Source organism: Bactrocera latifrons, unplaced genomic scaffold (assembly GCF_001853355.1).
Source record: "Bactrocera latifrons isolate USDA-ARS-PBARC rearing strain unplaced genomic scaffold, ASM185335v1 scaffold_252, whole genome shotgun sequence".
Lineage (NCBI taxonomy): Eukaryota > Metazoa > Arthropoda > Insecta > Diptera > Tephritidae > Bactrocera > Bactrocera latifrons.
Window position 1 is genome coordinate 1 of NW_017536097.1, and position 25,542 is coordinate 25,542.

At 39.6% G+C, this 25,542-nt stretch overlaps 1 protein-coding gene across 1 annotated transcript in view; it reads left to right on the forward strand.

The window, feature by feature from the left end:
- Positions 1-1,161: 1,161 nt before the first annotated feature.
- Positions 1,162-25,542, forward strand: part of LOC108969422 — a 124,081-nt gene continuing 99,700 nt past the window's right edge. Inside the window, exon 1 of the mRNA XM_018934121.1 lies at positions 1,162-1,280. Coding sequence (XP_018789666.1) covers positions 1,162-1,280 — 119 coding nt within the window. The remainder of the gene's footprint in view (positions 1,281-25,542) is intronic.

Genomic DNA, 25,542 nt, shown 5'->3' on the forward strand with positions numbered 1-25,542 from the left:
GGCTGTTTTTATCGGAGGAAGCCTTTCATGTAGCCTCTTAAGCAAATCTTTAGTTAGTGAATGATTTCTTTGTTCGACGCTTGACAACGGCCTCTTACAAGGAAGGTTTTCCGACTGCTGAAAGTGTTGGAAATAGTAACCTCATTTTCAGCGCAATAAACGTGCTTTATCCGTCCGTAAATACAAATGGACCAGTTCACTTAATTATTTCATTTAATTTTATTACCATCATTAATTAAACGTTATACTCAATTTTTGTAAATATTTTTCTTATTCTGCAAATGTCGTCGTTATCTGTGGATAAAAGAACAAAAAGCTTCTCACACACTTCATCTATAACACATATGTATATAATGGAAAATTGTTGTTGTGTTTGAATGATTGAACGTGTCTCAACCAATTTAATAAATACAATATTCTATTTTTATCCTTTCAGAGCGAATCACCCGACGATCTTCGAAACAACAACGAAATACAAAGCCAAATAGCCAGTACATACACAAAAGTAGTGAAAAATATTTGTGAAAACAACACAACAACAAACACAGAGAGAACAATTGTATAATTTTATAGAAAGCACACAGAGATTCAAAAACACCTACAACGGGAGATACCGAAATGCACTCGCTTATTTGAAAAACAAAAYAAAAAAATACAATTCACCAAAATACAAACAAAAATTCAGAAACAATTTCACTAAATTCGATACAAAGTTTTCAGCTTTAATCAACTTTTTTCCATAAATTCTAACACATTTTTAAACATATTCACAACTAATTGTACCGTTATCACCACCTATTAGTGACATATTTCTGCTAATTGGAAAAACTATTTTCCACAAAACAAAAATAACCTTTCCACCGTTTTTATTTGGTTCGAAAAGCGGTGATTGCATCGATTTAACTCTTTGATTCTCTTTAACTCTCTTTAACTCTTTACTTCCTCGATATACAAGAATCTACATAAAAACCCCAGCCTACCTAATAACCCCACTAATACTTATTTATTCACTTAACTAAAACCGTTTTTTCTTTTGACGCAACCGGTCAAATTAATAGATCCTGAGCAGAAAACAGTGAAGAGTTCACAAACTTGTTAGTAAAAAAAGTCTAATAACTCTAAAACAATAAAGAAAATATAAAAAACCCGAATCCATACGCGATGGCCACCGTTCAACGTAAATTGGTTCATAAACAATTCAACTCCCCCATGGGACTTTATTCGCAGCAAAATGTCAAGGAAACATTGGATCGTGAGCTGAAGGCTTTCGGCGCTGATGGGTAAGTCAATACACTGCATATTCGGAAACTTTTCTTTATTTCCCGACATACGCATAATTGTCGTAAATTGTTATAAAGTAATCACAAGTTGTCCTATATTAATAGTAAAAGCAGTCCAAACAGTGTTATTCAGGACTGACATAAAATTTACCATATTTGCGACGTCGGTATTATCTTTTGTGTGTAGCAGGGTTCCACAGCACTAGAGCCTCCCCCAGCTAGGTGAAGGCGATTTATGGCTCAAAAATAAACAACCGACATGATACTGAGAAAGGCCGGCGTCCTGCTCTATTATTAKGTTAAGTTAGGTTGGGTTGGATGATTTAGAGAGATCGCACTTCAGCTGCTATATGTAGTCCTTTGTGAAGCTTTGAAAAGAAGAACTCCTGTGTTCGATCTTGTAAGTTCGCAAAGCACTTAGAGGCCAATACAAATTTGAACATCTGATTAATTTGAATTCCCGCTAGTTCGATGGGATGTCTGAAGAGATGCGCTCTCAAGTGTTTAATCTTTGACATTTCAACAACTCGAGACAGCCAAGAAGGAAATGTTGAGATGTTTCCAACTCGACCTCTTCCTTACAGCCWCTGTGGATGACGTCTGGTAAGRTGCTCAACCTTACAGCAAAGACGCCGATAAGGCAATGTCCTGTTAAAACACTCACAACAAAACAAGGCTAGCCTTACTGAGGGAAAAGAGATCACTGGATCAATAGATCTCTTGGGATCGATCATGAGCCAAAAGGATTTTGCGATAGCGCATGTACCGTTGGTGGCACAGCACTGACCAGGCTCCCGCGAAACACACCTATTTAGGTTTTAGGGTGTCTTTCCTTCCGGCGACTCCGCTATGCCTGGCTCCCATACCAGTCTTAACGCGAATTGATAAGGAGGTTAGACATTCCCTGAGTAACCCAGAACGCATTGTTAATGAGTTCATGAGTGCACTCCTTCTATAGTCAGGGAGTCGAAACTGGGCTTGATAGAGAACTACCGACCGTAAACCCCTCCACCAAACTTCCTCCCAAGCTTTGAACCATCCGTAAAGAAGCTCAGTGTTTCTCTCCTTCAGCTCTGTTTTCATAATTCCTATAACCATGTTATTAAATGGAAGTTATAATTAAACACTCATCAGTTCGAAAGCTCTCCAGGCATTTCATTAGTCAATTAGTCTTTTTAACATTTTTAGTACCACGCAACTCCTCTCAGCAGGTAAGCAGCTACCGAAATGATACCAACAATCAATTAGAGTCTGCCACTTTCTTAAGCCGCCCACAGAAGATTAAATACGAATTTTTGCGAAGAGTGCTTCTTGGCAATGGGGCAGAGCAGAGCAATTTAATTTTGACGCACCTAAAATCAATCAAGTAGTTGAGTTGGGAAATATCGTTATAAAACCAATTGAAATAAAATAATGAACGTCTGCTGTGGCAATGGAAGCGTTTTTGCCACAAAAATTTACATCAACTTCTACAAGAGTATCAATAAATTTATTCATGGCACTCTATGCAGCAGCAAATTGAAATATGATAGGAGCCAAAGCAATCACGCAACAATATGTAGATATGTATGTATTACCATTACTTACCTCATTGTACAAGGGCCAGAGCACGAGCAATTTGCTTTACAAATCATGCACTCAGCGGAAGACAATACTCAATGCCTCAAATAAATAAAATAAGTGAAAAACATAATATCCACAGAGCCATACATACATATTAACAGCGAAGAGCTGACAAAAAAGATGCTAGCAAAACATGAATAACGACATTTACCGCAACAAAACAGAAACCAAACCGCACCACACCGACCGAACCAAACAAATGTGCAAGAAACCGGGAAAGCGGGCGAGACGAAAGCGCCGCGCGAGTAAGGGAACGGAAGGGAAAAATAAATGGTTTGTAAGTGACATGCTACGCAAGGCCAACTTGACAATGTGAAAAACGAAACTGCAAATAAATTGACCATTGAATTTATTTCCATTTCCATTTCTACCATCAAGCATTCGCAGTGCTGCCAGACGGAAGGCTGATTGCGTACACGCCATTCAGTGCCAAACCAGCCATTGCGAACTATTCACAGTGTTTTTTGATTTTCGGTGTCGGTGTGTATCAGCTGTTGTTCGACGCTGGCTGGCGCTGGCTGGCGCTGGCTGGCTTCACTGTGCTCATGGCTGAGAGACTCCACACAAAGACCATATGCACATGCTCTGTGTGTGTGCGCGCTTCCATAGAGCCGTGCCATTTCATGCGTCAATTGAATATTTTTGTGCATACTTGTAGCCAATAATGCATCAATTTTTGCATTTATAGCGATGAGTCTGCAGCTGTAAATGCGTGTGTGTGTGTGTGTGTGTGCCTTTGTATGGGTGTATTGTATTGTCAATTGTTTGGTTATTGCATGCGTGAGCGCGCATTTGTGCTATATCATCACGTTCCCGGCTGCGTTATAGACAGATGTATTCACAACCATATTAACATTTGATACTGGGGTACCAATGTTGCACCGAGCATAATTTTTGTGATTTGGTGACTTTTGGAATGACAGCAGTGGGCAATTGTCTCTCCGCAAAGCCAGAGATAAGGAAAATCTCGCTTTGTAGACCTCTCGAACTATGCCACACAACTTTAATACACACGATTTTAATACGTCTCTACTGTTCGGCACGCACCCGAACTCATACTTGCCTTACTATTTCATAGGACCACACAACCACATGCACTGTAACTTGAGCACTTTGAGAAATATCACCGCTATATTTTCAAAACAATTTAATGGCCGTACAAAAAAGTGTGCATATCAATATTTTCCACTCCGCAATATTCGCCTCTCAATAAAATCAAATCAAAACAAAAGCAAAGAAATTAAATATAAATAAATATGAAACATTAAACGAGCATACAAAACTCTCGAGAAATAAATTGGAAATAAGATTCAATAAAATTTAGTGACACAAAGCAACACTTCTGTGACTTATTCACGTACATACATATGTACATACCAMATCACACAAAGTTCTATTCGAAAAATCGCAATCAATCGTATTGATTTCATTTTATTGTTCAGCGGGTTTGAGTGATGCCACAACGCTACATACACAAACACAATACAAATTCACTTGCTGGCCGTTGCAAGCAGTGCAACAGCGAGGCAATACATACTGCTACATACCCGTTACAGCCCACTCCAAAGCTGCAAAGCAAGGAAACAATGCGCACACACTTCGCAAACTCATAAAATCAGTCGCATCGCCTTTGCAAAAATATCAATTTTCTTTTGTCTCATAATATAAATTCCGTAAAGTCACTCAATGTTGTATTTGAAATGCAGAGATCTTCGTCGAAGTCGCATACACGCTCTCTCCTCTAGATTGTCTATATTGTCTATCAAATTGCACTTTGTGGCCACAAGTTTGCAAATAACATATAGAAACAATAGTTGTGGCAGAGATTGATGATGATGATGGTAATGGTGATGGAGCAGTGATATCTCAGTGCCACAAGATAACGACAAAGAATCAATTTGCAACTGTGCCATAAATCGAGCCAGAGGTACACATGCCCAGTGTACTGACTAGCGTTTGCAGCGAAGTTGGGCCATTGGATTTCGCTGCATCGGCAGAGTTTAGAATTCAGATGCTTATTTGCCCTGTTAAAGCGATTAACCAGACAGTCATTGTTTAACTAGTTTATAGAAATATTTAGTGGTGAGACATGAATAGTTAGAATATAAATTCCAAATATGTTATCGCATATAATATAAAATATTTTCAATATGTAAATGGTGATGCAGTTCGAGGTTCGCTAGTTCCCTAGAAAAAATCACAGAAACTTCAAATTTATTTTTAAAAAATTGTATTATCATTCGAAAGAACACACTTTGGCATTTATTTTTAGAAGATTATTTCTTTCAATTGTTGGTCGCGGCTAGGATTCGATGGAATCCAACTTTCGATGACTCGTCTGAGCATTTTGGCAGGTAACTAGCGAATGACAAGTGTAATGTTTTGCTCCAAGGCCTGAATCGTAGCGTGTTCGCTCAACAAATCTGTTGATTAATGTGATGTGTGGGAAGTGGCGCCGTCTTTTCAAACCAAATGTCGATGAGATCACTAGCTAAAATTTTAGGCATCAATTAGTCGGTTATCATGGCGAGACCATTAGTCGCGATGAACGGTTTCGTTCTGACCGTATCATTTTGAAAAAAAAAAAATAACAATATATGTATATACAATAAACCGTGGTTTTTTCTGGATTGATGGCAGCGTTGGAATCTCTTTAGGTTGTTCTTTTTCCCAAAAGCGACAATTTTGCTCGTTTACTTTCCCATTGAGCCAGAATTAGGCCCATATCGCATATCGCGAAACAAATTCGGCTTGAAAACGTCGGTTTTTTTTTTTTTTTGGAAACTTTCAAGTCGTCCCATACGTATCCAATAATTAATTATGGGTCTCAAGAAGGGTGATGGTGTTACGAATAGTACCCTCAGTAGGCCGATTATGTTGACCATAAGTTCAGCGAAGCGCCCGAAATATAATGCTAACCGAATTACTTTGGCCTCAATCTTACTTATTTATATCGTTAAGAGGTGCTCCCAAATAAGACAGAACTACCTACTTTAGCAGCGTCACCAATTGTTTTAAACAATAAATAAAAACAGTATAATATTTAATTCAATGAAGCCTTAACCGAAACCCCTTTATGTGAATTGCAAAGAAATTGCCTCCCACCATGCAGCATATTCATATGAACTGGTTCATAGCTGTTTCAATCCGTCTTTGCTCGTGCCACATCTAATTCATGTAACTGATTCAATTTGATTGGAATTGAGTGAGTTGAAAGTTGGTTGTTCAGCAGTGAGCTGACTTGAGTTGAGTTGAGTTGAATTGTCGGTTGACCGCAAGTAGCCAATATGGACGAGTGCCTCTGCACTTTCGAAAGTTTCCCAACGCTTTTTCGGTTTCTTTGCCCCCATTGGTCAGTGCTAATCTTTTGTAAACAATAACAATAACATACAAAAGTTGTAGTGGAAATAAACGTACTGGCATACTTCTGTGCTTATGTAAGCGCCAATGTGCGTATGTTTCGATCGCTCAATTGTTTTGTGAAAATTGTTGCCGCAATACAGAAGTTATGCTGCTATTGCATGTACGCTTTTGGCACAATTTAAACATACGTACAGTCTCGTTCAGATTGAAGAATCCGAGGAAACATGAAAGCCTGACAGAGATGCACACAGATTCCACTCCGATTAGAGATCAGTTTTGTAGCTAACAAAAAAAAAAAAAAAACAGGAACATGTACAATATAAAACAACATTGAGAAACTGTACAAAAACAAAAACAAATATATATGTAGTAAAAATAACTTAGTTATAGCTTTCCAGTAGCAAACTGAATTTATAGAATTGTAAGCGAAAAGTTGTAAAACATTAGACAGATAAAACGGACTTTTTGGGGAGAAAACGCGAAACTTATTTTGTTAAAGCAAAACAATTGTTGGCCAAACTGGCAGGTCAAAGGAATTAACTCTGGAATTAAGTGAGCAGAGTGTACGGGGCAAAATACTCTGGACGTAAAAGCAAACTTTGCCTGATTAAAAATCACGCAAAAAGTAGCACAGAAAAAATAGAAAAGTTCAAGCAAACGCGTGGCGGTTGGCGGGACTGGGACTGGGACTGGGAAAGCCAAACAGTTCGATTTGAAGTTGAAGCTTAATATAAATACTAAAGAGGCAATGAAGCATTAACGAGGCATTAAGCAGTGCAAAAGTGCTTGCAATGGATAAACTTTTGTAATTACTAAATTGCCATGTGCCGAACTCGTCTCTAAGCTCTGCTAAAACGGAAATGCATTTAATGTTGTGCCCAGCAATGTCATCAACTACAACAAATGGTCAAACCTGCACACTAATCTTGAAGACCGCATATACAAAAGACTTATGCACATTATTGATCTTAATCAGCCACTTCAGATAGATACTCGAACACATCGTTCGCATTTCCACCACTGCCAACGTGGTACCAACCGAAAACAATAAAAATGATGCACATTAGAACGAATGAGTAATTAAAATTCTTCTTCTTCTTTATTTGCGGTTATAGTCAATTGGTGATTCCTAGTGTAGCCAGGTGCTTATTCACCTGGTCTTTCSAACCGAGTGGAGATCTTCCTTTTCTTCTGCTTTCCCCGGCGAATATTCTCAGAGCTGGAATGCTTTCGGACGACATGACCTAGTCAGCGGAGCCACTGTCTCTTAATTCGCTGAGCTATGTCAAAGTCGTCGCATATACCATACAGCCCACCGTTCCATCGACTGCGATATTTGCCGCTACCAATGCGCAAAGTACCATAAATCTTCCGCAGAACCTTTGTCTCGAAAACTCGTAACGCCGACTCATCAGATGTTGTCATCGTCCTTGTCTCTGCACCATATAGCAGGACAGTAAGGATGAGTGACTGTATAATTTGGTATTTGTTTGTCAAGAGAGAACCCTACTTCTCAATTACCTATTCAGTCTGAAGTAACATCTGTTGGCAAAAGTTATTCTGCGTTGATTCTGCGATTTCGATGCTAACGTGTTGATGTTGGTTCCAAGTTGTACGATATTGTCTACGACTTCGAAGTTATGACTGTCAATAGTAACATGGGAGCCAAGTCGCGAGCCCCACGACTATTTGTTTGGTGACAGAAGATATTTCATTTTGCCCTCGTTCACCACCAGGCCCATTTGCTTCGTTGCCTTATCCAGTCTAGATAAAGCGGAACTAACGGCAGATAGAARATTGTACCTGCTCGATTAAGTTCTGCTGCTTGAATTATTTTCTCCAGGAGTAGATTGAAGAAGTCGGACGATAGGAAGTCGCCATAACTGAAACCATGTTTGATATCGAACGGCTGGAATATAGATTTTCAGTTGTTAGCTCCCCTTGTCAGCTTCCCACTTACATAAAGTTGCGGCAGCTACATTGTACTCGAGAGTGCACATGGCACCCCAGAATAATAAAGTTTATATACCCCGACCGCCCAATGAAATGACTCGAAAATTATTTTTAAATGTTCTCTTAAAAACCACGAACATAACTAAAATTAAGCTTTTATTGTAAGATTCGAGGGCAACTGCGAATGTGATTGCCACCTATTTTGTTCAGCAATCATTTAAAAGTAGTAAAGAATGTTTATGAAAGAGTTGGAGAGTCTCGCGGCGGGTTTTCCTATTAAGTCTCCGACTCTCGAAGGACAGCAAACTAACAAGTGGCGCATAGCATTTAGTTCCTAAACATTATTACCACTTAAGTACCAGCTCGGATACAAATATCAACCATGTCTGTAAAGTTATACGTCATATTCTCATTAATATGCTGAAAGGAACCGAAATCGGAAGTGGTCGTTTCACTGTTCGTCTGATTTTTTTATGTGCTGTTTTCACACACACACACACACATACACAACAAATGGAGTGTACAATCTGGTGTGGGAAACTATTCTCCGCTTTATGCAAATTCTTGATTTAGTACAGTCAGCGCAATTCCCATTGCCTCCCTTGGTTCATCGAGTCTTTGCAGGACCATTGCTCCTTCTACTTTAAACACTATTTGCCTATTGACAGACTGCAAGACGCAGTGGCAACTTACAACTTGCAAGTCACAATATACTTAATTAAACACTTAAATCATAAAATTATCGCACATTAAGGCTCTCCTCCTCTGTGCAGCGCTCCGCAATGCTCGTGCTGCCTGCGGGGCCAAGACAACGCCTCGCTTCACTGCATATCTTCTTAAGCAGTGGTTTGCAGAAATACTATAAACCGAAAAACCAAAGCAGAAAAAAAAAACGAACGAGCAATAACAAATACCATTAAAAGCACAATTTCCACAAGAAGGCGATAGTAAACTGCAAAAACAAGCACATCCCAGAGCGGGGGGTGTTGGTTGAGCGCCCGGTTTGTGGCCGCTTACACAGTCCACCCCTGGCTTCCTTGAAAATTGCAACTTTGTGACTTTTGCGGCTGACGRTCCGGCTATCCTTCTGTGGTTAGCTATGACAACAACAGCAGTGAAAAGCATTTGTGTCGCGGACAGTGCAGCTGCCAACATAAACTACTCTTCATTGCCAACTGACACTTTTTGCGGTCCTCCCAATTGTAATGAGCATGCGGCGACGCGGGTGCGGCTTGGGAATGGTAAATATTTTGATAGGTACTTCACAACTACAATAGAATTTGGTTGCAGCAATTTACGCTCTCAGCGTCGTCTACTTTACACATTTAATGCTTAAAGACCATCGCCTTCGGAGGGCTCATAAAGCATTCTCGTCGGAGTTATTGAAAAGTGAAGTTTACACTTAGCTCTGCTGAAGCAGACGACGTGCTACTTTATACATCTAATTAGAAATTCGATACAAGGCAACTGAAGTCTTGGTAAACTATGAGATGCTGGTTTGGTTCATCGCATACACTAAATGATACWTTCTTWTTCTTCTTTACTGGCGTAGACACCGCCTACGCGGTTATGTCCGAGTTGAGAACAGCGCGCCAGTCGTTTCTTCTTTTCGGTGGCGCCATTTGGAGATTCCAAGCCAAGCCAGGTCCTTCTCCAACTGCCCTTTCGAACGGAGTGGAGATCTTCTTCTTCCTCTGCTTCTCCCAGCGGGTACTGCGTCGAATACGAGGGCTGTGAACTATGTCATACAGCTCATCTTTCCATCGAACCATAAATCTTCCCCAGAACCTTTCTCTAGCCAACGATATCAATGTCATCGGCATACGCCAGCAGTTGTACACTCTTATAGAAGATTGTACCTTCGTGATAAAGTTCTGCAGCACGAATTATTTTCTCCAACCGCAGTTAGAAGAAACCGCACATTAGGGAGTCGCGTTTTTTGAAACCTCGTTTGGCAGCGAACGGCGCGGAGAGGTACTTCCGATCCTGACCGAGCTTTGGTATTACTCAAGCTCAGTTTATACTCCCGTATCAGTTTTCCGGGGATACCAAATTTAGACATTGCGGCATAGAGACATCTCCTTTTCGCGCTGTCAAAAGCAACTTTAAAATCGACTAACACCCCTTCTGTGTGTCTATCCTCTTTTCACAGGTCTTTTCCAATTTTTGGAACATGGTGAATATCTGATCAGTTGTTGATCTATGCCAACTGATACGATCCAATCATACGTTTGCTGATGGTAGGCTTTAATCTTTCATACAGTGCACTCGATAGAACCTTGTATGCGATGTTGAGGCTTATGCCACGGTAGTTGGCGCAGATTTTGGGGTTCTCCCTTTTTGTGGATTGGGCAGAGCATACTTAAATTCCAATTGTCGGGCACGCTTTCATGCTAGTTCATGCTGGTTCATGCTTCTTATCAGTTCTTTGCCACCAAGTATCCATAGATCGGCCGGCAATGGTGCCCTAAACTATTTAAAAAACTTTAAAAATTAAGTAATCTTTTTCTTTTGAGTTTTAGGAAGATTGGATTTTAAAAAGGCACTCAAACAATACTGCAATAGTAATCAATGTATTACATGGCCTTGGATTTAAAGCCAAAACCTGCTCTGCCGCAAAAAAGGCAAAATTATTGTAAATGAGGGAGTGCAAAAACGGATCATCATTTACATATGATGTTTATGAATTATTCCAATAAATTTCGACATAAAATCACATTTCAGCGAATAGTTCAGCAAAGTCGGACAGAGAGTTCGTCACAGCCGCGCATATGCCAATAACGGTTAGAGTAGAGATAATAAATCTGAACACCGATTCGATTGTGATTGTGTCCACCTTTTAGCAGCTGTGTTTTCATGCCATTTGATGTGCGATATTATGCGACCATGGGTGACGAGTTATGACCTGAAACTGGGGCGCACCTACGTACACACATACATTTGTATATGAAAACAGAATCCATTAGCAATTCAATACCAATATTTCATGGCATATGATGGAATATGCTTTTGTTATGCATTTACACATGTATGTGTGGCAGTTTTACGTATTTGTGCATATGTGCATGTACGTGCGAATATATAAAAACAGATAACATAATAAATATAACGGTTTCAATAGTGAATGACGGAAATCAAAACGCCAACTGTAAGTGCTTATTTTACTGCTGCGCGCATTTACACAAAAAACAATAGAAATAAATGCATATGTATGTAAAAATGGCGAAATTGCTGCACTAAACTGTTTATTCGAAAAGTTCTAAGCACTTTGCTGGCAACTGATTATCCACTGGTCCCACGCGCGAATGCACGCGGCAACCTTGACAAGGAGTTACATCAATGACACGACTTTCAATTATCACTAATGTACCATATTATTGCTAAATTGAAGGCTGCGTAATCCCGTGAGAGCTGCTGTGCGCCCTTGGATGTCAGCTTAGACTGGTGAATTCCCTCAAAGCACTTAAGAGCGTTACTTTCTCACGTCGCCTTGCGTCTCCTGTCCATGTGTGTATTTCTGTGGATATGTGGAGCATGTGCATTGAATCGATCGGCTTTTAGGGCAAACAGTTCTTATGGCGAATCTCGTTTTCTAAATTCAAAGTTTGCGCCTTTCAATTTCATTGGCATAAACAAGTTAATTGCTGTATTTGGCGTTAGGCGCTTGCCGCAGCCGAGCACTGCAAAAACAGCTGTGGCTAATGGCGAAGTTTATGAAAATCATTTCGCAGTGCAACGCACAAACGCGCCAGTGTTTGTTAATAATTGCTTTATTATCCCTTTGCTGCTCGTTACCGGCTTGACAATATTCGCATTGCGGTGGTGTATCATTTTCGTAATTGTTGCAATTATTGTGCTGTTTACGTGTTTTTAATTGCATTGTTGTATGGCGCTATTTATTTCCTCATTCTAGCCGCGCCACTCCACCACCGTTGCCCGTAATGTTCACCGGCCCCTTAGCTGGGTTGGTTGGCCGTGTAGGCTTGTGTCTAGTTTCTTTGGTTGTTGCTGTGTGCATTGCTCATTCAACCAATAAGCTGAAAATCGCAATAAACAAAACACAAGCGGAAACGGAAATAATTACTACGAAACAAAAGCGACAGCAATCGCCTAAGCGTATTATTCATTTCTATAAATACCGATATTACCATTACAATACCGTTCTGCGGATATGCACGAGTAGAACGGTCGAAACTAAATATCTATTTCCTTATTTATTGTTGTTGTTGTGCGCGTTCTGTTGCTCACCATTATTACTGCTGCTCTTTTCGCAAGAAATTGCAAATGGCGGCGCAGCAAGCATATTAATGTTTGTTTTTGTAGCAACTGATAAAGAAATGAAAACATATACTCAAATATGGATTTACAACGGCAGGAAGTTGCGCAAATACACAGTATGGCTATTGGATTTCCGGTCCCTCCGGCAGTCGACATTTTTTAGCAATTGGTAGAAAGCGAGCGGCACGTATGTATGGTTGTTCTAGTATGCACCCCGCTGCAGTACAAAAGCGAAAAAGCTAATAGAAAGTGTTTAGTGGTACTGAAAGTTATATTTGCCTGATTTCGAACTTGTATTTTCGTCCTAAATACCTGCTGTTATCGACATATAAAGCTCAAAAGACGTGTATTTTAAATGTGTTTTAAATTTATACTGTGACAAGAAAGAAATCGCAAATAAAACGCAAAATATTTAACTAAGTGATCTCCAACAGATGTAACACAGCTCCCTCAGCGAATTTTGCCAAATCTCTTCCGTCAGCTGAAAAGGGTTCTACGGAGCGGCAATTTCAGTTTGGAGAACAAGGAAAAATCACACGGAAACAAATCTGGTAAAAACTGTTGCTACAGAGTATAATAGCTTTGTTCACCTAAAAGTTACGTATCACCTAAAACTGAGCGAGATAGATACATATATATTTATGTATATATAGAAAAAGTCTTTTCGCGAAGTCCTTTCTGTTGATCAGTTGTGGCGTTTTTATTTGATTTTATTTTTTTTTTTTTATTTTTTTATGTTTTTTTGTTTTTTGTTTTTTTTTTTTGAGTGCTTATCTCATCAGTTGTAGACAGTAAAATGTAGAATCAATCGTTCGGCTATGCTGGAATAGCTCATAGTGAATGATCCCATTTCAATTCCATAATTTTTTTCGCACTTTCTCGCCAAATTTGATCCGCTTTTGSTCTCCTGATACCATTCACTTCAGAAATGGTTCGATTTCATTTCGTTTCAGCAAGGAATCGCAGATGTCAATTCATACCATTAAGTTTTTCACAGACAATTCATGTAGTACCCAAAAATCGAGCTTTTTTTGTAGCCAGCCTTTTCTAAATGGTTCAAAACCCTTTTGATGATGAATGTTAAGTTCATCAGTGATGTAATGGCTGCATGTGTGACGGCCCTATTCCATATTTTCCGTAATTTCATCAACTTTTCCAAAAATAGGTCGACCAGAGCGATGTGCATCTCTAACATCGAAATTTCCAGAATGAAAGCGAGTGAACTATTGTTGTGCTGCACGAACTAATACAGCCTAGTCTCCGAATTTCGTTAGTGGATTGATTGGCATTCTTCCCTTTTTATACAAAGATTCCAAAATACAGCGAATTTCTTCATTATTTTCACTCTTTTTTGAACAGTTGTGACTTWTTTTCAACTTTCCCGAATTTAATTATTATTTTTGGTTAAATGAAGCTCAAAATCTTATCTTTGCAACAATCTATGGAATGACAAATTGTAATTGGCAGCACTGGAGATATGCGACTGCAACGATTTCTATTAATAAAATACGAAAATACTTTTTTGACAACCCAATATTTGGTGGAGTAATTGAGAACAAGTTAGCAAAATAAATTTTTTTGAAATATCATTTACCTGGAGAATTTAAATACAATTTCCGGGGTCTTTTTTGTTACAATGTACTTCTGAACTGTTTAGGCAGGCGGTTGTATTCCAAAAAAAAGACGTTCTAGGCATAGAATTATTCCAAACGCTTTTGCTGAGCCATTTTGTACCCTTTTAGGTTAGAATTGTGTGCTGCCTATCTTCAGAGAAGAAATCGAGACTACAAGCAATCTATCATGGGTGAAGAAGTTTGAAGAATATCTTCTGATGGATATTTTTCGTTCAACCAAATTATTTCTTTATTTTGTAAATTTTATTTATTTTATTAAATTTTTTTTAATAATGTTGTCAATATATAAATTTCTATATGTCCCATACATTTATTTTCGTACTTAAATTTTTACTGAAATTAATATTATTTCACTATATTTAATTTCTGTATATTCCACTTATCTCTACTTCATTATTTATACACACATATATATATTATATTATATTATAGGCACAATAATATATATACAATATATATATATTTCATATAAATGATAAGTGACACACATAATATACGTATGTACACACATACACATACACATTTGAAATGTTTTTCTAAACAAAAAGTGCAGATACTTTCCATCTAACTGTCAATAACTGTAGTTTTGTGCTTAGTATATGCGGCAAGAACAAAATAAGTTTGATAACAATGAAGCCGCTAATGGCCGTAGTTATTAGTGGTGACTCTCATAGAGAGGACTCGAAAGCGTATATTTGAGCTCATATCAGAAGCTTATGCGGRAAATATACATAATGACAATAGGTAGCCAAACAATAATCGTCGGAAAATGAAAGAATACAAAAAACGCTGAAAATAATGGTAAATGCGCTTGTATAAAAAGCTAATGGAAAAAGTTTGTCTCACTCTACTCAGAGTGGTCTACATTTCTCCCACTCATGCGAAGTATTCGTAGTAGATATTATATTATACTTTTCGAGTCATTAATATTTCATGAAGTTTGAGAAATTGGAAATCTTCGCCGACTGTTTCACTCCAAAGCAGGCAAACAACTAGTATCTTTGGTATCAGCAAACCTCAGATCTGTATTTGACATATGATTTTATTATAAGTAAAAAAAAATCTGTAAAAGGTTCGAATAAAATAATTGCTAAAAATCTATGTTGAATTGAGTGCTACACCTTGAACCCTCCATAATCGATGAGATTTTAGGCTTCACCAAACCAAAAAAAAATTAAATTCGCCGCGGTTGAAAAGAAGTTACAGSTATTCAAAAATAAGAGTAAGTTTGATTAGAAATACGAAAATACTTTTTAKACTACAACTATTTTCAACTAACGGTAGCCTTCCATAAATCCACAATTGTCATACAGGTTCCTCATTTCCCTCTATTTTCCCTCTATTTTTCATTTCAAATGCTTTGAGTTTCGCATATCGTTGGAAACAACTTCCATTTATTGTTTTCCGATAACTGCACTCACTACTAGGCGACGKCCGCACATGCCGCATCCCACATTTGTTTACATCTTTATATGTTGCACAAAGCACACAATTCATTATTTGTGCCATGCCCTAGCCAACGGCATCCGTACCATGCAATGTAGCGGCAGCAACTTACTTAGTCGCCCCCGCACGCCTCCGACGCTAGCTGCTGCTACCGCTGGGCTGTTAAGGATAATGGCAAAATAATGTGTCTGCGTTACATAAATTTTGCATTTTTTCCACAACTTTCCTGCAGTTTTTTCACCTCGCGCCGTTATTATTTGTTTGCCTCTCCGCTTTCGCCTCTCGCCGCCGCTGTTGRTAGCGGCGTTATTATGGCTATTTAAGAAAATTGTTATTGCTACATTGCATACACTTAGCAATAAATAGTATGATACACCCATACACATCCCCATTCGAGCGGTACATACCTGTGTGTACGCCTGAGTCCTGAGTGTGTGTGCGCATGCTTGTGCAACGAAATTGTTCATCTGCGGCACGTTCTATCTACTATACTGCAAATTCATTTCGATTTTAGTTTGCTTCAGTGGCCAATAATAGCCACTCAGCCATACTCAGGCAGCAGAGCAAACGACCATCAGGCAGTCAGTCAGGCACTTGCTTATGGCGATAACAGCCAGTCAAACCGACGTTTCGCTCAATAAGTAAGTAGTTTGCCATTCGGTGATACTSAACCGGAACTACGCCCCCCTCTCCACGTCACAACCAACACATCATATTCGGTAACACACGGCGAACTAACGCTGCACACACTGGCAAGGATCACTGCACCACATCTACATAATACACATACACACACATTTGGCAAATGTAAAGCTAAACTGATACCTGTGGGGCWCTGGTCCGTCTCAAGTTGCTTCAACCGTACGAAAATTGTGTAGAATCTGGCTGCCTTATTTGGTTTTCATTGCTCTCATYATTCAGTTCATCTCCACCTTAAGGCACCGCTCCCACAAGTGGTTATTGCGCAAATAAGAAATGAATTACCAATTAACTAAGTTAACCCATACTAGCGGTCGTTTTGTTTACTACCGCCTTGGCAGAAAACAGTACGCAAAGTAGGCACTCGCCTTCAGCGGGGTAATATCTTGAGATTGCTGCTTGACAATAATGATCTTGACGGGGCATGTCGTGAAGCTGCGAACCCACAAGCTTGATATCCGCATCAAAACATCTCCTACTTAGTTTATAATTCAATACTTTTTTTTTATTAATTTTTATTCAAACATTTAGACTTCAGTTTGGTAGTCGCGCCTTTAGCAGTTATGATATGCCTTCAAGTTTTGCTTGGAAGATATACGTTTTGAATAAGGTGAAAAAAAAATGGTAAAAACTAAAGTAATTCATTTCTTCCAATATTCGCTTTCCCTACAACAAATAATSTCAAGCCTCACTAAATCAACAAGCACAATTATACTACGGGTAGAAGAATTCAGATCACTATGTGTTCACAGTGTCTATGTCGGAACTAAACCACACATAACCCAAGCGCTTATGCTGGCATTACAAAATTGCCATTGGTTGTTTCGTAAATTTGTTCGTTTTTGAAATTTGTTATGTAGCTGTCTCTTATACACATCTAGATGTGTATAAGAGACAGCGCTTATGCTGGCATTACAAAATTGCCATTGGTTGTTTCGTAAATTTGTTCGTTTTTGAAATTTGTTATGTAGAGTATGCTTTCCTATAGGGGTGCTCACTGCGGCTGGGCTTGTGCGTGCCTCCCGTGCATTAGTCATGCTTATGCAATTTTCAATAATTTTCCGTTCAGCCAATTACGATATTTATTTCGGTAAATGTTTGCCTTATACTTACAGTTCGCCGCTTTTTATTGGTTGGCAATTTCGAAACTTTTTTAATTTGTTCAGTTTCCATTGAACTTGCCGCTATTGAGTTTTTTCTCTTAATTAATTGTTTCATTGAGAATATTTGCAATCCATATACACAAGCAAAGCGCACAGGTATGAGAAAGTATTTGCCATTAAAATAATTAACCACACGAGCTAAATAAATGCGACTTGGTGCGRGTTGATGATGGAGTAAATTTGCGGYTCGGCGGCGTAAAAGCATAATTACTTATATACCGCAAGTAACTATTTCCACAAATAGTTACATATGTGAATATGTATCTATATCTGTAGGCGAATGTAATATATAAGTACAACTACGAAGACACATCTTTTTCGCTGTTTGAACCAATTGGAGATTCCAAGTGTAGCCAGGTTCAGGCCAATCCTTCTCCAACTGGTCTTTCCAATGGTCATGGTCCAAGCGTGGTGAAGCTCAACAAATGGTCGTAAAGCCAAGATTGACGAATYGTTAGGCTRACTGTTTGGTGGAATTGGAAAGAAATYATTCGCTCTGAGCTGGTCCAGCCTGGTCGAACGATTGACTCTACACTTCTACACYACACTGCCAACAACTGATGAGATTGAAGGAAGCATTCGGGCTTCGTCTTCCATCAAAACAACGCTAGACCATACACATATTTAATGATAYGGCAAAAACTGGGAGAGCTTAGCTGKGAAGTTTTGATGCATCCACCATATACCCTTAATTTTGCAGAATAAAATACAGCAATACAGAATTCCCTTAATGGAGTAAAGTTGGCTTCARAAAAGCCTRTWARAATAACTTTTCGCAGTTTTTCGCCGAGAAACTAGAAAAGTTTTACACTGATGGAATAATGTCCTTAGCGGAAAAATGGCAAAAAGTGGTCGATCAAAATTGTATATATTTGGTCAGAAATGCGAAAATACTTTTTCGACTGCCCTAAATTTCGCACAGGCAAAAAAAAACATACTTAAACTAGGTGTTATATGAAATTTTTGAGTATTTTTAACCACTCAAGCCTCAAATCGAAAGAAATCTTACCGAGCAGRTCTACTCTTCCAATAAATGTGGTCGACGCAAACCGCACTCGGCAACGCATTAACAGCCCCTCTATAAAGCCTCAAAGTGTCAGCGATTCAGTTAAAAGTATGTAACAATAACAATAATGAAATGAGTGTGAGCAAGATGTAGCTATCAAGGAACCGCATTCAATTACCACCAGCCCATTACATTTTTTCCTGTTAACTGCTTATCACACTTGCGCSCACACACATTCACACTTCATCCTCCAACAATTTTCGTCACGAAGTTTAACACCTTTGCGACCCCCTGCAGAGTGTCGTGTTCTTTGTAATCGCAATTACTTTTTATAATGTATTTAATTACACATTCTTATGTAACGGTTTTGATGGCAGCATATAATTACACAATCATATTTGTATTATATATATARTATAACGCCTGAGTTCAAATATTAACTACAAGCATGTGGATACAASCGTCTCTCCCAGGCTGATGCCAGAGTTAATTAAATGTAACCTTGCGGAGAGAATACAGAGAATGAATACAAAAGTGTGCTGCTGTACAAGATATCAAACACCYTCCTTAGGTACCGTATGTAAGCATGTGTCGACAACGCTGTGTGGGTATATGTTATGCGACGAAAAGTTATGTCGTTAAACCCGAAAATTACAAATGGAGGCTTAGCTCACCGTGGAAGCTCAGTTCAGCACGCCTTATCCTTGACACAGATATTTAATACCTYAAGAACATAACTGACATAGCCAATGATCATCTTGGATGCATGTGGGGGGGTCGAAAGCACTCACTCTGGTTTGCAAGGTATCCAYTCATAAATGTGCGTGTGTGGCATACATCAGAGAGTACTTTCTGAACCACCTTCGTTTTGCTGAGCAAAAACATCGATTTTGCCAATTTACCATTCCTTAGGCACTCAGGCCGCCGGCAGGGCACCAAATTACTGTTATTTGCTTGCACCAGCTGCAACAGTTGCACAATTCTGCCATCGATTGCGATTTAGCAGCGCCTAATACCGCTTGTGTACACATATAGAGGCATAAATACAAAATAATGCAGACATTGGCACACCGCAGCCAACCCAATTATCTATTTCTATTATTGGCGATGAAACAGACGCCACCGGTGACGCCACCAGTGGGAGCTTGCAAAGGCAGCGCCATGCTGCGGCTGATTAGGAAAGGCCGTGGCGGCGCGCATTGGAGTGACCGCAGTTGTTGCGGTTATTTCATCGGCTGTCTATTGTTGTTGGTTTGGTTGCATGTATTTGCAGCGCACGCCGCAAACGCACAACGCATTTAGCCGTAATGACGCGAGACAAAGCAATCAAATCGAATCGAATTTGCGAGGCGTCTATTATGAGGTGATTAACCAGAGGCGCCACCAAGCGCCAACGCGGCAACAACAACAACATCAGCATGCAYCACACTAAAGTTGCGCAATAAATGCGAGGCGTGGCAATAGAAACATTCAGAAACAGTTGGGATGACTTCTKTAAAAAAATCGACTTGACAGTATGGCAACTCTTGAGCTCTATTAACTTTGAAACTCGCTGTTATGTAATGCACTTCCGCACACTAAAGCAAACTAAATCGAAATGTACATGAATTGTAATTGCACCGAAATAAAAAAAACAACAACAACAACGCAAATAAAGCGGAAGCGTCTGAATATTTGCTTATCAGCCACACTTACACATGTATATGTAGGTATATGTGTGTTGTGTTTGTATGTGTTTCGTGTTGGTCGAGCAATAATAACAAAATTAATTGTGTGATAGCAAACAACATAACCCACAACAATAGCAATAACAACGTAAACGGCGTATTTGCCACAAAGGCAACATCAAAACATACAATAACAAACATGCACACACACACATACACCGCTACGCTTACCTGCATTCCTACGGAAATCCACATAACTAAGCACCAGCCCAACAATAATAGCAATAGCAACAGCGACAGCAAAAACATTACACCATACAGTAATAACAACAACAATAGCAAAGCAGCAATTGGCATTTGTGCCCGGCGAGTTGAGCATTGAGCAGAATTAGTGTGGCAGCTCATTACTAATGGCCGACGGCCGTCGAACCGCTTAGGTGGTCGGTGGCTAAGCACACACACAAAATAGCAACGCTGCCCAAATGACCGCTGGTAAATTATCCTAATTATAAACATAAATAATTGAGTGATTTTCTGCAAGATTAATTCGGGCTATCACATATAATGAACGAATTTCCAACGCTATGTAGCCAAGTGGAAGCCAACAGCAGCAGCAACGAAAATACGGATTGAGGTAATGACAAAAATTGTATTGGACTGGCTGTGGTTGGTTTCTCGGGCCGCAGAGCGTGGCGAGACGGCAGGAAACCGAAGATAAACAAATAGAYGGGAATATGCATGCAACACAAGCTCATACACGCTCACTAATATATTTGTATAACTCAAGGCACGTGCGTAAATCGTACTGAAATKCGCAGTTCTATCTGTTTCCATGCTGAAGTGTCGGAGAGGCGCTCTCGCCAGACCTCGTGCGAACACACTTAGGCCCATTTTGCTCCCGTGTGGTAATTAAATTAAGTCTCCTGCAGGAACTCAATAGGGTTTGTAGCATATCTTATACTTCCATGCTGTCCAATGTCTCTTGGGAGCAAAAGTAATCTACCAGCGTAACCCGTAACCGTTCACCCTCCGYGCATGCTATACATTGCGCCTAATTTATTTCTCCAATTTTGTAGAGCAGGGATCTTAAGGCTAGAAGTCCTATAATATTAGATTCGMTTTTGCTTAGAAGTACGTTAGAACAGTTTTGGTCTGCCCACCATCAGCACTACCCTAAAGTAACAATGTAGAACGTTTCAAGACCTGAGGTGTACCTCTAGAGTCCATTGCTTTAAACAACCCTTGAAGGAGCTAAATGTTCTGAAGCTGTTTMGAGGCATTGTATTCCCAACAGCCCCCGAGGGAGCCAACTTGGCTGCCTCTTCATTTCTTTCTATTCCTATAGGTATGCACAGATAAGACGTATTAACTGTTACCTTCAGTGAGTCTTATTATTGTCTGCCTGTTTAATCTTGTTTTCCCTTCAAAGGTAATAACCTAACTAACGGTTTCATTCAAGGAATCAGGGCCTCGCAACAGTTCCATAATCAAATGCTTTGGTGTTTAAGGCTTGGAATTGCAACTGCACCTTTTCGACTAAAAAGTTAAATTCATAAAAAYCTAGCCAATATTTTAGGATACGCAATTGTGAGAAAACACCGAAACACATCCGAATCAGTGCAATTACTGGAACAAACATTTAGTGAATAGATATGTAGTAACTTTTAATTTAAGACCCGACAAGCCCAAAATCTATGCGACATMGAAAAGACGAAAATGAAATAAAATAAAAAATACCAAACCAAATATGACAAAGGACGAGAAGAATCACTTGTCGCAATTGTCCAATTTGTAGTCATCAAATATTGAAAGGTTGCTGCTGCAAAAACGGTTTCCTGCTGACCAAGTGTTTGCACAAATATCACACAATTATGTTTGTTTGTAGTTTTGTGCTTTTCAGCACTTTTTGCTCGACACATTTTTTCGGCGTTCGCATTTTCGCTCTCGGACGTCTTGAACACCGCTTTCCACCACCTTCTCATTCCAGCGCCGCCTACAGTAGAAGCAGTCAACGCTGCCGGGCGTAGACTGTTCGACGACGCTTCAAGAATCTGCCACCGGTTCTGATTCGCCGACTTTTCTCCCGGCTGCTCATGCAACTGTAAATATTAATTTTATGGCATGGAATTTAAAATTTTGCAATTCTTATGCTGTTTGTGATATCTACCCACCTTAATGCCCGCCACACAAAATCACGTCGTTGCACTTTCCACAAAGTATCAATTTGAATTCACCGTTACCTCAARAAATTTACATTTCGTCGCAGCCCCTGCTGAAGGCTGACACACAATTCATACTAATGGATTTTTGCATTGTCTTAGACAAGAAAATCCAATCGGTCACAAGCAAGTTTTTCTCGCTTAAAAGAAAACTCTTAAAAGTGATTTGGAAATAAATTGTTTTGAAGTCTCATTTATTCCAGAGAATACTAATTATTGTACAAAAAGTTGATCCAGCGAAATGGTTCAGAAAGAAACCGTTTTGTGATTTGTCTTCGCTGATAAATAAATGTATTTCAATTAAACATTCGACAAAAAATTGGAAAAGAAAAAATAAAGAAATTATTTGAAAAGAATAGTTCGAAATAATGCGGAAATTCCAAATGCACCTCTTCTGCGTTTGCATTTCATTTCAATAAAGCTTGCAACTGCCTTCGRCGCCCACAGTTTTCCTTATGAAAATGTTAAACACACAGATTTGGCATTTCATTTCGAGAGTCTTGTTTATTTGTATTTTGTACGAACTTCACCTGTTCGCACATKAATCGGTTCCGTCGAAAAGGTAAAGTGTGGAATCTTCCTTCCGCATCATCCCTGGTTAGTTTAAGCAAGCAGAATAAATCTCGCTAGCAGTTAACGCCAACTAGCACAGTCATCTTCTGTGCTCTCTCACAGTGTTGACCTTCCTAGCAGGAAGATAAGAGTAACACGCTTTAAAACTAGACTTTTTCAGAGAACATTGAAGGAAAATATAWAAAGAGTGATCCATTTCGATATTACCTACTTTTTTAAAGAAAAAACACAGAAACATTAATTCTAGTGAAGAATGTTTATTATCATTCGAAAGAACATTCTTTGGCACTTATTTGTTGAACATTATCTCTTTCAAATGCTGGTCGCAGCTACGTCTTACATGGTAAACCAATTGAGTCCAATTTTCGATTACTCGTTCGAGCATTTCGACAGGTAACTGGTGAATGGCAAGTGTGATGTTTTACTCCAAGGCCTGAATCGAAGGCATAAACTTTAGACTTAAAAAAAGAGAGCCTGGAAAAAGTTTAACAGTGTGATATCACACGATATTGGTCGCAAATCGATCGGACGAAAACAATAAATTTGACTTGATTGATGTGACATGTGAAAAGTGGCGCCCTCTTGCTGAAACCAAATGCCSCGAGATCATGAATTTCAACTTCGTCCAGGCACCGCTGTTTTTCCGTATGAATTGGCAGCTCTTGAATCTCTCCAAGTGGATCTTATCCATTGAGCCAGAAGTGGCCTCATCGTTGAAAAACTTTTTACTCGAAAATGTCGGATCTTCTTGAAACTTTTCAAAAGCCCATAGAGCGAAGGGATGTCACTTGGGAGATTGAGCGGCTTTAGTTGTTGCACAAACTGTATTGAGCCGAATACGGCAGCTATATGTTTTCAATTGCGTGTTGGACGTGGTCTATTCGGTCGAATATTATATGAATGCTGGGTCTCAAGATGAGTGAGGATGTTTCAAATAGTGCGCTCAGTAAGCCGATTATGTTAACCAAAAGTTAAGCGAAGCGCGCAAAACACATTTTTTATTCAATGTAGAGCATTGCAATTATTTTCTAACTTTAGGTTTTCTTAGAGCTGAACATCTACTTCGTTGTAATTTTTCTAAAGATTTCTTTAAAACCAGAATATCCCTCGTATTCTTTATATTGAATATCCCTCGTATAATTGGTTTACTTGAGTAGTCAGTTCTTAATGGTCGCGTTGACCGAAAATTGCTGCGGCGTGAATCATTCAGTTTTCAATTTCCCCAAAATCGATGCAAGAGACTTGTCGTGAACACAGCGACAGCAAATAGGGGAAGCCAAAGAACAAWACAGCGCTATCTTTTGGCAGATTTCCCTGCAACGGATGGCAAGCACCACATCCACGGCGACTGCAGTCGCTTGCTGTGCTGTTGTCGACGGCAATGCGCTGTGATTTAGCTAAACAAAGGGTGCTGGTGATCAAAACAAATGGCTAAAAAACAAAAACAACAGGTGCGAGCGGAGCGCCGGCAGCACTTACTCATCCATTAGGTTAAGTGACAATTTGCTGGCGTGAAAACTGAAAGCGTAACAACATAAACATTAGACGCCGTAAAAGTTGTTAGTGCTGCTGCCAGCAAGTTATCATCCGTTTGTTGTTTTTGTTTGCTGGTAACACGCTGCAAAGTGATTTGTAAGCGCACACAGCCAAAGTCGCCAAAATGTTGTTGGTGTATTCATTCGAAATAAGTTTGCGCACCGAGAGGTGGCGAGGACGTCAACAGCAAGTTGCAGTGGCACAGTGAAAAGTAAGGAAAAAGAGCTATTATGAACACACACCGTCACATTGGCACTCACGTTGCTTTTGTGATCGGCAACATGCGCTTGGCTACTTGCAACAAAGTGCGTTCCAAAAGGTGATATATTTTTTCGTCACCGCACGAAAGTCACACGAATGAGAAAATGCTAGCAACGCTACTACAACGCATCAACACACACATACATTGACATGGTGCTTCCTCCAACTGAGGACGGCAGCAGGGTATCTGGCGCCAGCCGCACGACCAACGGGAAAAGTTGCACTAAAAGCAGCAGTTAAGCTATCAGCATAGTTAGAGCGCTCATCGCGGAAAATCCCAACACTTCCTCACGCTGGAAATCCACCAGAAGGGACAACAATTTATGAGTGCACTTTGTGTTATCCGCACAAGAATGTCAACGACGTTGGCGGTGTGTAGCCGATGCAGCGCGTGTGGCACGAACAGCCGCGCCAGATTGCACTGTGAAGTGAAGTTAGCCACGCAATGACCGACCAAGCTACTAAACGACCGGCCATTCACACTTTGTCACAGCGTTTCTTTTCGTCTGCCTTCCGTTTTTTGGATCAACGGTTCTACTACCACGCAATACCAAAGGCGCCCATTATCGTTTAATACACTCTGCTTACTAGACGATGGCGCTGCGTCGGCGTGAAGCACCGAAATCGACTAAAAAGCCGAACATTCTCCATAAAGTAAGTGGAATAGCCACAAAGGAAGTAAGAAATATGAGAAACTCGCGTTGAAATCTCTTTCATGTGGAGCTGCAGAATTGTGTCATGCATGACCTTTTCACAGCACTTTTCCCCCCTTTTTTTTTTTTGAGAATAAAGAGCGCTCAAGCACGCGTGATTAGAGGAGGCTTCAACTGAATTTCTTCCT